The 15,669-nt window shown below is 41.2% G+C and overlaps 1 protein-coding gene across 1 annotated transcript in view; it reads right to left on the bottom strand.

Annotated features, from left to right (window-relative positions):
• Positions 1 to 15,669, bottom strand: part of LOC111874001 (aminopeptidase N) — a 34,674-nt gene that overhangs the window by 3,280 nt on the left and 15,725 nt on the right. Inside the window, exons 9-16 of the mRNA XM_023869108.2 lie at positions 11,083 to 11,194; positions 10,249 to 10,330; positions 9,041 to 9,224; positions 7,311 to 7,515; positions 6,256 to 6,530; positions 4,410 to 4,606; positions 2,244 to 2,411; positions 839 to 985 (exon numbers count right to left, since the gene is read on the bottom strand). Of these exons, the coding sequence (XP_023724876.1) occupies positions 839 to 985; positions 2,244 to 2,411; positions 4,410 to 4,606; positions 6,256 to 6,530; positions 7,311 to 7,515; positions 9,041 to 9,224; positions 10,249 to 10,330; positions 11,083 to 11,194 (1,370 nt within the window). The remainder of the gene's footprint in view (positions 1 to 838; positions 986 to 2,243; positions 2,412 to 4,409; positions 4,607 to 6,255; positions 6,531 to 7,310; positions 7,516 to 9,040; positions 9,225 to 10,248; positions 10,331 to 11,082; positions 11,195 to 15,669) is intronic.

The raw sequence follows: 15,669 nt of genomic DNA on the forward strand, positions 1-15,669 counted from the left end.
GTTACCGCCCTGAGAACCTCACATATGTTCCATGAATAATGACACCAATCACAGTGCTGAGCAGCATAATCAGACTTACAGACAGGAAGTAAAGCAGAAGGAGGGAAATTAAAGAACACGAAGCCTCATAATTTGTAGCGTTTTTTTCATCAGTAATCTGTCATAAAACAGTTCCACCACTTAATGCGATCTAGAGCTTTCTCCTTCAAATAAAAATATCCTCTTCTGTCCCCAAGGTCATCCAGCATCTTCTTACGTCTTTTTCCTTGTCTTCTGGTCGCATACATGGTATCTCTGTTTTCGGAAAGAGACTATCCAGGAAAAGTGATAATGTGGTAGTTTTTCCATTTGCTTTCCACGTGGCAGTACAACAGCTGTCAAACCACTCTGGTCATGCCTGTTGCTATATGACTTGAACCATCTTGAGCATTTTCCAAGCATCATAAAAGTTTTAATTGAAGAAGTGATGGTTCAGACATGTGGAATGCATAGGGAGTGAGAAATGCATGTGAAATTGTAGTGATCTAGGACCTGCACTAATTTGTTTATTAACATTGTAGTGTTGAGTGCCAGTTACAAAACACATGCCATGATATCTCCCTCCTATTTCCATTGCTGAAAAGCCACAAATTTTGGACTGAAATTCCCAACATATGGCAGGAGAGAGAGTTTCACTTATAATATCAAGCTCAAGAGCTACTGAGAGCACAAACGGGTGTCTCTCTAAACAACATATCTCATTCACAGAACAAGAAGAGTTATACCACAACTTCAAAAAATAGTTCTTTTCTTCTGATGTCTTTGTTCATACAAAGCACTGCAATTGAGATGAACATACCTTTCCCTAAGTTGCTCCCAATTCTGAGAAAGGAAGTGGAAAAGTGTGGTGTAGCCAGTAGATCTGCCTGTGAGCATGTTCAGAACCAGCCGTATGTCCGAGTCTGTGAAGTTGTTACCATCTTCCAACAGTGTAACATTCAGAATTCTGTGAGCAGGACACAGATTGAAATCATTCCTTGCTTTAAATGTAATGTTCAGGGGAGAGGAGGAGCCCAAATGCAATTTATGTGTGACTGGTCGCAGAAATCTAAGCACAAGAACTTCAGTTTATGTTTAATCCTGTGTCTGTAACACCCCAAGTTTTGTTATGTGTATATTAACACAATGAGTGCTGTGGTCAGAATATTCCAATTAACATGGGCATGTCTGTACCTGTAGAGTAAGAAGTCTCCTGGCACCCTGCAATTCAGACCCTTTCGTCTGGTTCCTGAGTGGCATCTTCTAACAAAATACAGTATTTTTGGAGAAGTATGTCACTTCCATTCACCTAGACAATAACTGTTCAAGATAGATCTTGTTAGACACTGGCAATCAGATATCAAGAAAGCACCAGCTGATGCAGATGCCTCACAGCAGTGGCACTGCTCATACTTGCAAAAGTTTACTGAGTTATAAGCACTTGCCAACATCACTACTGATAACGAATTGTAAAGAATGTACCATAAAATGACGTAAATTTGAAAAATAAACCGTAAATAATAATTTTCTTCTTAACGGATCATATTTCTGATACCACAATTAATAGCAGTTGATTATCTTGATAGTAATCAAGAAACAGGTAAACTATTTGAAGGCCACATCTGTGAAAGAATTCCATTTGGTACAACATAACATGACTTTAGACCTGAAATAGATTTTGAGATGAACATTTCGTTTAGCTGGCTGAAGTAAGATCCTGGGCAGGCCTGAGTCTTCCACCACTTTATATAGCTGACCAAGCTCCCCACATTCCACCTAGAGAATGCTGCCAAACACAGTCCTATAATATGATGCATATGTGAGACAACCCAATCAAAGTCTATAAAAAAGTTAGTGAAATGTCTAACACTGTCAGCATGAAGAACATTCTGTCTCATTTTTTTTCCTTGGCACTACAGCCCCAGTGGGCCTAGGCCTACCTCCATGAACTTCTCCATTCACTTTCGGTTTTTCTAGATCTTACACATTCGGTAGGACTCCTTGGGCAGGTGATCAGCTCATCGTAAGGCCTCTACCTGTATACAAACACAGAAAAACACACACACACAAACTAAACATCCATGCCCTGAGTGGGATTCGAACCCACAATCCCGGTTTCCAAGCGAGCGAAGACAGTACATGCCTTAGACCGCTCGGCTACTGTGACCGGCATTCTGTCTCATTTATTTGACTAATTTCCCAATATAATGAAGCCATTAGAGTACCTTTCAACTTTCTCCTCCTGTCTTGGGCACCCTGCCAGCGTTTTCAATAGGTAGTGTCGCTCTGACTGTCTTCTATCAGATGGAAACCTAATCACTCTTTTCAAACCAAACTCCCATTCCTCCATCGTTCCCCACTGGAACACTGTGCAGAGGTATGGGTCTGGAACACTGAAGCCATACACACTACTGCAATGTGTGGTAGCATGTTCTGTTCAACATTATGCTTCAGACAAGTTGGAGAACTCAATATAACTGCAAGAAACACAAATCTGCACTAGCAGCTTATGCTCTGAACTCTATCTTACTCCACACAGCAGAGTTCCTCTAGGGAAGCTGACAATCACTGGATTCATGAGAAATTCCCTGCCTTGTACAGAAACCCAACATTCATTACTGTATTAAGAACAGCATACCGCAAAACTCTTCCTACGAAACACTAAACATATATGACATGAGGGCTTAAAGCTAGAAGAGATATCATTTGCTAGGCACTGGCTTGGTAAACACCGCCTAAAAGCCAGAATATTAGAGCAAGACATGGAATTACCCATTTTGCTAGGAAACAGTTCATGCACATTTGTGAGACAACACAATCATGAAGAGCAGTAATGGAACCCTTGGGGCAGCGACGTCTATTGGGTTCTCTCGCAGTTATAAAAGGGAGTTCATCTGTGAATTCAAGAGATTCTATACAGGGTGTCCCAGGAGGAATGGTCAAAACTTTGGGAGGGTGTTCCTTATGTTAAAGTATGCCAATATAACCCAAAACACCTATGTCCAAAGTTGAAGGGTTACGGAGATAATGGCCAGAGAAGTGTGAAACTTTGACCGGTGTTACACACTTGTTGATTACAAAATACACATTAAAACTGGCAGGAATATGTGGTTTCTGTAATGTTAATAATGTATGTAACATCATACTAACTTGTGAGTGAAATGAAGCCATAAAATTGAAGTAAAAAATACTCGCGCGCCATGTCATAATTGTCCTTACGGTTTCCAAGCACTATACATGACACATGACTGGCAAGCACTGACGTAACATGGCTGACTGCGCTATAAGCCGACCACATAACTGTATTAAACGTACATTCATGGAAAATCTCTTTTGGAATTTCGTTTCCATTATCTCATGTGGATTATTATGGGACCATGCATGCACATTTCGTAAATTATTTACACCGTCCAGGGTAAAAGATGCCTCATCACTGAATAAAATGATGCTTAACAGTTCGGGATGAGCTTTTATCCAGTGGCACAAATCCCTACGCTGTGCATGGTCGCCTGGTTCATGATGTTGTACCCTTTGATCATGGTAAGGATACAACTCTTCATCATGTAAAGTTCACCACACCTGCATACGTGATACGCCGATGCGAGAGGCCATTCTACGAGTGGACAGACACGGACTTCCCTGAACCATCTCAAGAATGTTCTTTCGTGTGTTTATCATTCTTACATCCTCCCTTTCAGACTGCACAGAAACACTCGGAAGAGAACCAGTATCACGCAATGTCTGGTGAATTTGCGTAAATACACTTTAAGATGGAATCCTTCGATTGGGAAAACGCCTTTGGTACTCTTCAACAGCAGCACGTGCATTGCAACCACAAAATCCATACACAAAATGCATATCACAATATTCAACGTGTGAAAACACAAAAGGCATTTCAGCAACTCCGCACAACTATACGTAATTTACCAACCATTCACGATGCTGCCGCAATTTACTCTGTAGGTAGCATATGAGCCACATGAGCTTATGGCTAGTGTGAATCACCACACTCAAGGACAAACATAGATAAGGCGTCTCAGCTGACAGGTACAGTGCGTGGACCTGCCAGAAGACCACACTTTTCTCGGGCCATTATATTGGACACAGGTGTTTTGGGTTATATTGGCATACTTTAACATAAGAAACACCCTCCCAAAGTTTTGACCATTCCTCCTGGGACACCCCTGTATACAGCATTCATTAAGACAGGAGTCAAGATTCATTCCTAAGAGAACTCAGAGGGGGTTCAATGTGTGTGCTGTTATAATTGGTTGTAACTGTAAAGAAGTGCCAGTAAAGCAAATAATCAAATCCAGAATTTGATATTATTAGTCACAGAACCCCTAATATGTGACAATATGAATCTTCACCACCACATATTAGAAACTCACAGGTTTCCAGCATCAGGATCTTCAGCCTGCATCCATTTGGAATACGCATCTCTGGCGTCTACCACACATGGCTGGTGGCCCAGCTGGCACAAGCAGACACGAGCACGTGATCGCAACTCTGTTTTCTCACTGCAATCATCTGGCTGGGGAGCTCCCAGAGATTCCACGAGTCTTGCCAGTAGGAAGCGAGCATATTCCTAAAATAAATTTCCTTCTGTTAATATCAAACAATGGTACTATGGACCTTTACAATTTCAGGAAATAATTGTTATATTATTTCAATAAAACATAGTTTATTGGTGTCCATTTTATATAATGGGATTTCAGTGTGTAAGTTTCCATGTAGTTCTCAGAATACATTCATGTTTTTTGTTTACAAACAATAAATTGGAATTAGGATGACCTTGATAAACAACTAAGTAAATAAATAATGAAAGTAACATGAGGATGTGTATGGTTGTGGAGGCACTGCTCTGTGCATTCTTAACCTCAGGTCAGCTGCTAGTTTTACACTCAAGCCACATTTACTGTCAGGGAAAGAACCCCCAGTATTCATTAGATGGGGAGCTGAATAGGGCCAGTGTACAAGCACCTGTTGGAATCTGAGCCTCACTTATTCACTCATATTAAATAAACAGACCACAACAAGGAGGGTAGGCCTTTCCCATGGACCACAACAAGGAGGGTAGGCCTCTCCCATGGATCACAACAAGGAGGGTAGGCCTCTCCCATGGACCACAACAAGGAGGGTAGGCCTCAGCCATGGATCACAACAAGGAGGGTAGGCCTCTCCCATGGACCACAACAAGGAGGGTAGGCCTCAGCCATGGATCACAACAAGGAGGGTAGGCCTCTCCCATGGACCACAACAAGGAGGGTAGGCCTCAGCCATGGATCACAACAAGGAGGGTAGGCCTCTCCCATGGACCACAACAAGCAGGGTAGGCCTCTTCAATGGATCACAACAAGGAGGGTAGGCCTCTCTCATATACATATAATCCTGAACATCTACAATCTTATACTACCATCAACAACACCATGGCAGACTGGTACTTCTGCGGGGCTGCTGAAACGAAGTATATAGGCATATAACTTATTAATATCAGCAGGATGTATGATTCCCAGCAAAAACCGTCATAGTGCCCACAGAGACTGTAAACAGGCAGAAGTATTATAGCCACTGAAATAAACCAAGGATGGTGGGGAATCTTGAGGCTTCCCTCTCTGCCTACCACTGTAGCCCCCTCAAGCTTCCGCTAGCCTGTATGAAGCATGCTCAAGTGTTCATTGCTAGTGAAGGTTATCGCTACCAGTAATCACATGAACAGAGAATGACAGTGCTGGAGGGGGAACAGAGGGAAGCGACGGGAACTCGAAGGAGATGTGGACACAGAATTGAATGAGGGTCTGAATACACCAGACAAACAAGTGCATGGTAAAAGAAAGAAAAAAACTGACTTTTAAAATGAATTCTGATCTGATGATTTCAGATTCAGATAGAGGATTAGTCATCACATTACAGTTCTGTGTATTAAGTTCTGAGCCAAAACAGCAGGGTTCTCTCTGTTTCTCGTATATCTTAAAGAAAAAGGTGAAAATTTTTGTGCTGTGTTATATTTAATGGCAAAGACAGAACACTACATTGTTATGGCCTATTTGAAAGTACCTTCCTGTTATCTGCCTGGAAGAAACGAGAAAGCTCATAAAAACTCCAATCAGAAGAGCCTAGGTTCAAACTGGGTACTTCCTGAATATTGTCACAGTACTTCCTTCCTTGATGCAAATAGGTAGATTTTAATGTACTGTATTAGTGTAAGGGTCATAAAAATATCAAGAAACTACTAACTTCAAATTTTAGGCCAGCATCAGTACCACTGATACGCCTTCCAAGATGGTCAATCATTGTAAACATGACTTCCCAGACAATGGGGTCTGTCTCTCGTTCCAGGAACAATGTCATGTTGAGAGCAGTGGCCATGTCCAGTTCTCCTCCATATGCTAAGTTCCAGGCATCATGCAACAGTTTGGCTCTTGTTGCAGGAGGGATCTGGGGCCCAGGGCCACGCAGGTAGTCCAACAGCAGGGCCCAGTTCTGTTGGTCATAGTTCACCATAAACATACCTGTACGAGAAACAGAATTGAGTTCAGTTCATTGTTTCAGTTCTAAGAGAGATGAGTTCACCCAAAAGTGCAACATACACACAATGTGATATGGTTGCCATGAAGAGGGACTCCACCCCAGAACCAATCTGTATTATTAACAGGTCCATGTGCACCACTTGCATGAGTTGGTTTAAATTTCAGTGAGATAAAGGGCAAAAATCATACACTTGCATCAAGCACATTAAATTTCAATGAGAAAGGTTGCAGTTATCAGACTCACAACTGAATTTCAAGTACAAAAACTAATGAGAAAACAAATTCCCTGCATATGCAGTATTTCTGCCTTTAAGAGGAAGTTTTTCCGAAAATACCTAACCTGGAGAGTTCTGGAGAGACAACTAGCTTCAATTCCATTATGATATTAAACCTGACAGAATAACAATGTGCGCTAAGTGGTTCTGATAACACTAAGTACCGCTGAACAATGGTTGTGAAGCTGGAATGAGCTTGAACATGATCTATGAGGGGCAGAAATGAAGAACAAGCTCAGTATGGAATGAGTGATTGCTTGCTGAAAGAACGCTTCATCAACTTCTATGTTTATGTGGTATCAATGATGGGATAATTTGCAAATGGTGTGCTGAAGGCAATGCAGAAGGAACTGGTTGTGGCCTATCTTCAGTTACTATAATCTGCCTGTAGGAGTGTAAAATCCTCAGTGAGGACAGCCAGTCAACCAAACATTCAGCCATAAAACAGTCACAGTAAAGTGGAGCCTGTTACATGCAGACTACTCACCTATCTCATCAGGATTAACAATGATAAAGAAGTCAGGTCCAGGCAGGTTGTTGATATTTATGTACCTCTCTTCCTTCATCCACACAACTGGGTCACGAGGAGCACTGACATCCAAGTTGTCTGCTGTCATGTATATCAATGGAATGCACCACAGCAGAGAATCTCGTTCACACATGTCCTGAGGACGGTCTTTTAAGAACACATGCTGCAACAGAATGCTTGTTGTTGATTCTGTAACTCTATATTAAAATCGGGAAATCTTGACCCTCCTACCAGATGATGTCAGAGTATATATATCTTAAAAATGTGTTCTTTACATTCCTGCCACTAAGTTATATTATCATAGACAAAAACCCTCTATCACAAAGTCAATTAACATTACAAAGATAACACTGCATAGCCATAAACTATTTTTCTGGGTGAAACCTGAATTCGTTTTCGTTGGGGTTCCTGAAAAAATTGAAAAACAATAGATGCAAGGGCCTACATAAAATGAATAAAAAGTCACACTCATCTATATGTATTTACTAAATCAAAAAAACTACACTAATGATATTATTTCGACTGTCAAATCCAATTTGTATTACTTCTTTTTAGAAGAGTCTTTACTGCTCATTTGTGTAGTAGCACCGTTTCTTTTCAAACCGAATAACTTTTAAATATTAACAATGTTCCCTGGGTCTCTTTTGATGATGTTGTGAGCATACTTGAATGCTCTCATTCACTCAAATGCATGAAGTGCTTCTATAAAACTGGGCACTGGTTCAGCCTCGGCACCATCGTCATCACCACAATCACCTTGCACCTCCTCCAAGCAACTTCCCACCACACCACACATCGTGAGCACCGTGTGTCAAAGTCCACACCAGCGGTGCTTGCCCCAAGCTGAACCCACTCTTCATCTTGTGTGTCATCATCCTCACCACTTCTGTTGATCTCTGTCATGTCTGACCCTTCTTGAGTCTTCTTCATGTGGCTACCTTTCACAACAGAGTTCTGGGTTGTGGACAGGGTCACTTGGTGTCTTGCCAAAACAATAAAGTGATTGGTACACAGGATGCTGATCTGGAGTTGGAACCCTTTTCCTCTGTTCTAAGGTCTAATTTTTTTTTTTTCAAGGAAACGCCATGGTGTTATACCACAGATGACAGAACCCCAGAAAAATTCTTATTTTGACATCATACTGGAATTATACAAAGTTAAATTCATGTGACCACTTCCAACACCACATTTCAGCAAAATTAATTTAGAACTGATATATCTCCTGTACATATTTGCTTCATGCACTTTTTGCAAAGAACACAGAATTATTTATATGAACTGTTTCACAAGTTGTATGGTTAATTAATTTAATTCCAAACCTTTGCATTAATATGTGCAAGTTCACTGACTGGCAGGTGCAAAGCATCTAAAATGAGTCAGCACAATAATCTGCTACTGAAGGCTACACTGAACACATTCAATTTAATACTCCATGGCGATTACTATCTCCTGGCATTTGATGATATGTACCTAAGAAGAGACTTTACTCTTCTAAACTAAAAATGGATGAAACAGATTTCACTAAATTTTTGGAACCAACTACCAGACTACAGGTTGCCACATCCCAGACAACAGTATCTCCACAGTCAGAATGACAAGAAGCTCAACACTCTTAACATAACATGTTTCCTTTTTTTGTATGAATTCCTTGCTACCCTTAGGTGTGAGTGCCCCACTGTAGCATGTACCTGTTCCACACTGGCTGAGTTATCCTGATAGTCTCTGGCTACAGTGACCACTGGAAAGCGATCTTTCGTAACCCATGACTTCACAATCTCTTGTACGCTGATTGACTCTTCCAGAGTCATATCCTCTCTTGCTTGACTGGTCAGTGCTTCCCATAATTCATCTTCATTAAATGTTTTAAATTTCCTGCAGGATGAATATACAGAGTTCATGACAAGGTTATGCACTCATCACATTTCATTCCATTTCACCTTTCCCAGTGGCAATAAGTTTACCCGAGAAATATGAATTCCCTTTCGTTATCTTACATCCTCTAAAACTATTGTAAGATGCACAGTTAGGCAACAGCATGAGAGATCTCCTTGCATAAGTGCATTCAACAATAGGATGAATGTTTATAGTTCATTGTTAGGCAACAATCAGTGCACCAATGGAATAGCGAGGTAGCTGTCACATGACTGGCTTTCTATGGAGTCCATGCTGTGACTGTTGCTATGCAATCATTTCAACAATAGAGGTTGTATTTTCTGTGCGGTTGGTGCAGAGGCTATTTAACGTCAGTTACTAATATAACAGGTTTCTGTTTTTAAGTGACAGTGACAAAGTGGAGAGTCCAAGAGGGTTCAGCAGTGACAGAACAAGGACAAGAATGGAGCATGTGACTTGAAGACTTTAACTATGTATAATATTTGGAGTGTATGACTCAGTGAGACAGTGCTAGTTTCTGTGTTGAGATTTGTTGCCGGGAGACAATTAGTGAAGATGGAGAATCCTAGTGTGTGTAATAGTGAAATGGAAATTGTGTAAATCGGCGACAGCACTGAATTTCCTGTATTTAAATGTGATTAAGAGAGGTTGTAACCAAAGCTCCAATAAATCCAATCAACCAAACTAGAACCTATCATTCTCATCACATGTACCACCACCACATGTACATGACAGTATGTTTAAGTAAGCTTTCTTATTAACACCAGTTACACCCCCACATTAGCTGGGTAATTCATGAAGAACACCTCATTCAGCACTAAAAAGATTTGTGAAAACTGTGCCATAAATGGTTCCAATGGAGTTCACCCATTTAACCTAGAATTCTCATCAGCCCGATTTCAACATGAGCCTACAGAAAGGTAAAGTAGAAGTCATAAAATAATGAATACTTAACACATTTTTTGATGTTTCATTTTCAGTATAGAACAACAATAATACGTACTTTCCTTGCACAAATGTCCTCAGTCCATCTCTGAATGTGGCTTCTGTAAGAGTGTAGTTCAGCATTCGCAGCAGCCACTGAACTGAAAATAAACAAACATTATGTTCTGAAGTCAAACAGCATAGAGACTTATGCATATAAATAGGGCACGTATTAACAAGATAATAGACCGCACCATAGCCCAAGCAGTTAGTCACTGGCTTCCCACCACGGCGGCCCGGGTTCAATCCTGGGTCTGGTCAAGTGGGATTTGTGGTGGACAAAGTGGCACTGGGGCGGGTTTTTTCCGAGTACTTCGGTTTCCCCTGCCAATCTTCATTCCACCACTTTACCCCTGGGGAAAGAGCCCCTGGTACCCATTGGATAGAAGGTTGGGTGGACTTCAGAGCCAGTCTCGACAATGTGGAGAAGAGAAATTCTTGACCATACCAGGACTCAAACTCTGACTCTTTGGTCGTCCAGCTCGTAGCCAGGCACTATACCAACTACACTATCCCGGCTCTATTTTTAATGAGTGGATAATGGAAATGGAAAACAAGAAAATATTTTAACTTAGGAAACAATTCATCTTCATTACATTGAAAATAGAGTGTAGCAATTTTGACAAGTTGGACAGTTGCCTGAAGATGGCTGAGTACAGCTGAAACATGCGGCAATTAATAATGTTTAGTTCATAGTTTTTATTTTTACGTAAAGCAGTAACTGTAAATAAAGTTGCATTTAAGGCAGAAGTGAATGTGTATATAAGTGATGCAACAATGCAACAAAAAGACAGAAGTGAATGTGTATATAAGTGATGCAACAAAGCAACAGGATGTTGAAATAGAATCTTACGCCTTGTGACTTTGATGTACTCCTCCTGAGAGCCAAGCCCAGCATATGGATGGCGCTTGCTGTATTCATAATACAGACTGTAGCCTGTCACTGGATTCCAGTTCAACTTGTCCTGTGAAATGCAAACGATACAAGATACACATGCACAGTTCAGAAAAACCATCCAGCACCTTCTCAACCACTTCCCTTACATACATTTTCCCCAATTTCATTGAAAATTATCACATTTTTAATAAAGGTATAACAAATAAAACAATAGCAAATAACAAATTAAAATTATATAAACAAAGAAGTTAAGAGAATTTTACTGATAAATTCATGGAATACATATTGCCATTCAGTTCAGAATGCTTTATACCCATATTATTCATACAGAGAAAAACCATAATTTTATGTGTTGTTTTGTATAGATGTGAAACTTGATGTCTCACTGTAAAGGAAGAACATCTGAGCCTGTTTAACCTTCAAGGGCCTAATGTTATAATTATTGGCAGCAAGTAGAATGTTATAAATTTTAGGGGCAAGCCACATGCTTCCTTTGTGAGTGCTGGCAGTTTGACCTTGGGTTTGAAACCCAAACAAACTCATGTTCATGTCAAAGTTTATTTGTTAGCTCTGAACAATGAAATCGTTTATCAGGGTACTGTTTTCGACACTATTTACTTTAGATATGACTGTTTATGACCTGGTGAGCCAATAGATGTCAGCTTTGTTTTGAGAACTCAGAGGAGGAAATATTCATGGGGCTTACATATCAGTGCTACCAGAGCTTTCAAGGAAGTGTGACGCATTCAGGGATTGGTTTGCAGTGCTGAATTGTCAGTTAGGACGTCAGTGGCGGATTTTCTAATATTTCGTTATTAGTTAGGAAGTCAGTGTCAGACTCCTATATTTCTTTGTATACCACTTTTTTTGTGTATCTCGGAAGAGGTATAAATCCACTGAGCCAGTGTTACTTTGTGCATAAAGACCTCTTTGTGACTGTGACTTTCGGTATCAGTGGCGGACTGGCACTTTTCGACTGCTATTACAATTATTTTGCATCACAATTTTGCGAGTGTTCCTAACAGTCTTGCTTTTCCAATCATCATAAATTGTAGGATTTAGCTGGAAGCCCCCTCCCCCAAGATGGAACCTCAAAAACGAGCCCGATACTCAAAACTCCTCGATGCTGAAGAACTGGAGGAAATATTGATGGAAGATGAATTTGATGAAGAGTTGGAAGAACTCGATGAGGTCATTGAACCTCGTGAGCATATGTCATCATCATCGTAGTCATCGTCGTCATCGTCATCATCATCATCATCATCATCATCCTCATCCTCAAGTAATGAGGCAGGGGAAATGGAGATCAGGTTTCACGATAGAAGACCCGGGGATTTGCAAAAGCTATTAGATTTCACTGGTCCTCCGAGTGGAATCAACAGATCCACTTTACAATCCATCGGAACATCTTGCTGTTGATGAAGTGATAGTGCTCTTCAAAGGAAGAGTGGTTTTTCGGCAGTATATTCCAAAGAAACACAAAAGAATTGGAATAAAAATTTACAAGCTTTGCGATTCTCTGAGCTATACATATGACATGACTGTTTATTTGGGGAAACAAAGGCAACTTGCAACCAAAGAAATTACATCAACCCATGACATTGTTCTCCAGCTAATTCGAAGAGTAGAAGGCTCAGGACACAAACTTTATATGGACAGCTATTTCAGTTCCCCTGCATTGTATGACAATCTTCTAGAGCATAAAATAAATTTGTGTGGCACCGTTCGCAATGACAGGCGTGGAATACCACAAGAAATTCGGCCCAAATCGATGAAACTGAAAAAAGGGGATATTGTGACAAGAGTGAAGGGGAATATAAGTGTTGTTCATTGGAAAGACAAGCGTGATGTGTATGTTCTGATGAATATGCACCCTCCTCCATTGGATGGCAACTTCCGAGATGAATCTGGCCGTGCTATCAAACCTCATGTAATTGAAGACTACAATGCACACACGGGCTTTGTGGACAAATCTGACAGAATGGTGAACAGCTATGGCATTGCTCGGAGGACATGGAAATGGACAAAGAAATTATTCTTCCACCTCCTAGACATGACTATTCTCAATGCATATCTGTTACACAAGTCATGTGATGGAAAAATGACGCACAAAAAATTCCACGAAATTTTGGTGCGTGATTTGATTCTTCAATCACGTGAGGCGAATATCACGGTCAGTGGCGTTTCTCGGGGGAGGCCAAGTTCATCTGGGGCCCAACTGACTCAACTGGAGGTGAAACATTCAAAACAGTGGCCAGCTAAAGGGAAACAAAGACGTTGTCGCGTTTGTTCTATAAACAAGAAAAGCAGGAGCACGCTTTTCTGCTGTAAAATGTGTGATGTTGCGCTGTGTGTGGTGGACTGCTTCGAGAAGTGGTACACGTGCGTCAGAGTGTAAACTGTGAAGTGACACAGTCCAAACCGTGTACAGTCCAAACCAAATATTATTGTATATAGTGTCATCATATTTACATCGCCACCAAATGCCAAGCAATCCTCATGGAGGAGACACTGCCAGGAGATCAATGATGTACCAGGTGGTGCCAGACTCATGAGAATAATTGCAAAACAGGCAACCAATAAGGTCAGCACAATTAAGCTGCCTAACGGACAGTATATTCAAACAGGAAGGGAGATGCTGAATGAATTATTCAGAGTTCACTTTCCCGATTCAAAATTGATTGACAAATTGGACAATGGACAGGGTCAGCAGAACCTGGACACTTGCCAAAGCAAGATGAACAGGGTAGACTTGAACCTGGCCAAAGCCATAATTAATCAATCAAAAATAAGATGGGCACTGAACACTTTTAGACCATTTAAATCAGCAGGAACAGATGGAATTGTACCGGCACTTTTGCAGCATGGGGCGGAACTTTTAGTTCCACACCTATGCCGCATATATAGAGCCTGCTTGGCATATGGTTTTATCCCCACAGCCTGGAGGCAAGTTAAGGTGACGTTTATTCCAAAGCCCGGGAAACTTGATTATACAGAGGCTAAGGCTTATCGTCCTATCAGCCTGTCGTCTTTCCTTTTGAAAACGATGGAGAAACTAGTGGATAGGCATATTAGGGACGGGGTACTGAGGACATATCCTCTACACCGAAACCAACATGCCTACCAAACAGGTAAATCTACCGAAAGTGCAATTGAACACAAGGATATTGCCTTAGGAGCATTCCTTGATATAGAGGGAGCTTTTGATAGGACCTCATTTGGTGTAATCAAACAGGCTGCTGGAAGGCATGGCATAGAGCCTGCAATATGCAGCTGGAGCAATGCTATGCTGGAAAGCAGAACCATAGCTGCTACATTATCAGGAGAAACCCTGGGGGAGTCCGCATCTAGGTGATGTCCGCAGGGGGGCGTACTTTCACCTCTGCTGTGGAGTCTGGTCGTCGACGATCTCCTGTGGGGACTTAATGATGATGGGTATTATACAGTAGGATATGCTGATGACATAGCAATCCTCATAAATAGAAAATTCCTTTCGACCATATCAGAGCGTCTTCAAACAGCTCTGTACATGGTCCAATGATGGTGTGAAAGAACAGGTCTCTTCATCAATCCCAATAAGATGGTAAATATACCGTTTACTAGGAAGAGAAATATAAAGGGTCTTAAGGAACCGACTCTCTTCAATAAGACAATCCAGCTCTCCAGCGATGTCAAGTACCTTGGTCTAGAATTAGACAAGGGACTGACATGGAAAAAGCAGCTGGACAAAGTCATTAACAAAGCCTATAAGGCTTTTTGGACAGGCAGAACCATGTTTGGTAAAACTTGGGGACTGCAGCCACACGTTATACATTGGATATAAACTGCTGTTGTGAGACCCATAATTACTTATGGTGCCACAGTATGGTGGCCCAGAGTTAAATTCAAGACAAGCAAGACAGAACTTAGCAAATTGCAAAGGTTGGCTTGCTTGGGTATCACAGGAGCATGTCGAACATCTCCAACAGCTGCACTGGAGATACTCCTTGGACTCCCGCCACTGCATGTACAGTTGGATGCAGAGGCCAGGGCAGGAATTTACCATCTCCAGTGCAGTGGACAATGGAAACCTAGATCTGATGGTTTCGGCCATGCATACATGACTCAGGACATGAAAAAAGAACCCATATTACAAATGGGGTCTGACAAAATGATACTGAGACATGTATATGAAAAACCCTTCACAGTCAGATTTCCTGACAGGAGTGAATGGGAAGACGGGTTTCGGCCCGATAGAAAAGGGGGACTGATCTGGTTCACAGATGGTTCCAAGATAAATAAGGGCACTGGAGCTGGTGTGTACTGCCATGGCACGAGGTGGAAACTTAGTTTCAGCCTTGGGCAGTACACGACAGTATTCCAGGCAGAAGTATATGACATTAAGGCATGTATTATGGAGAATTTAGATAGGAACTATAGAAATAGGAACATCTACATTCTATCTGACAGCCAAGCTGCACTTAAAGCACTTGACAAACACCAGATCAATTCAAAATTGGTCTGGGATTGCCACAAAACCCTCATGTAACTGGCCAGACATAA

The sequence above is a fragment of the Cryptotermes secundus genome, unplaced genomic scaffold, assembly GCF_002891405.2.
Source record: "Cryptotermes secundus unplaced genomic scaffold, Csec_1.0 scaffold47, whole genome shotgun sequence".
Classification (NCBI taxonomy): domain Eukaryota; kingdom Metazoa; phylum Arthropoda; class Insecta; order Blattodea; family Kalotermitidae; genus Cryptotermes; species Cryptotermes secundus.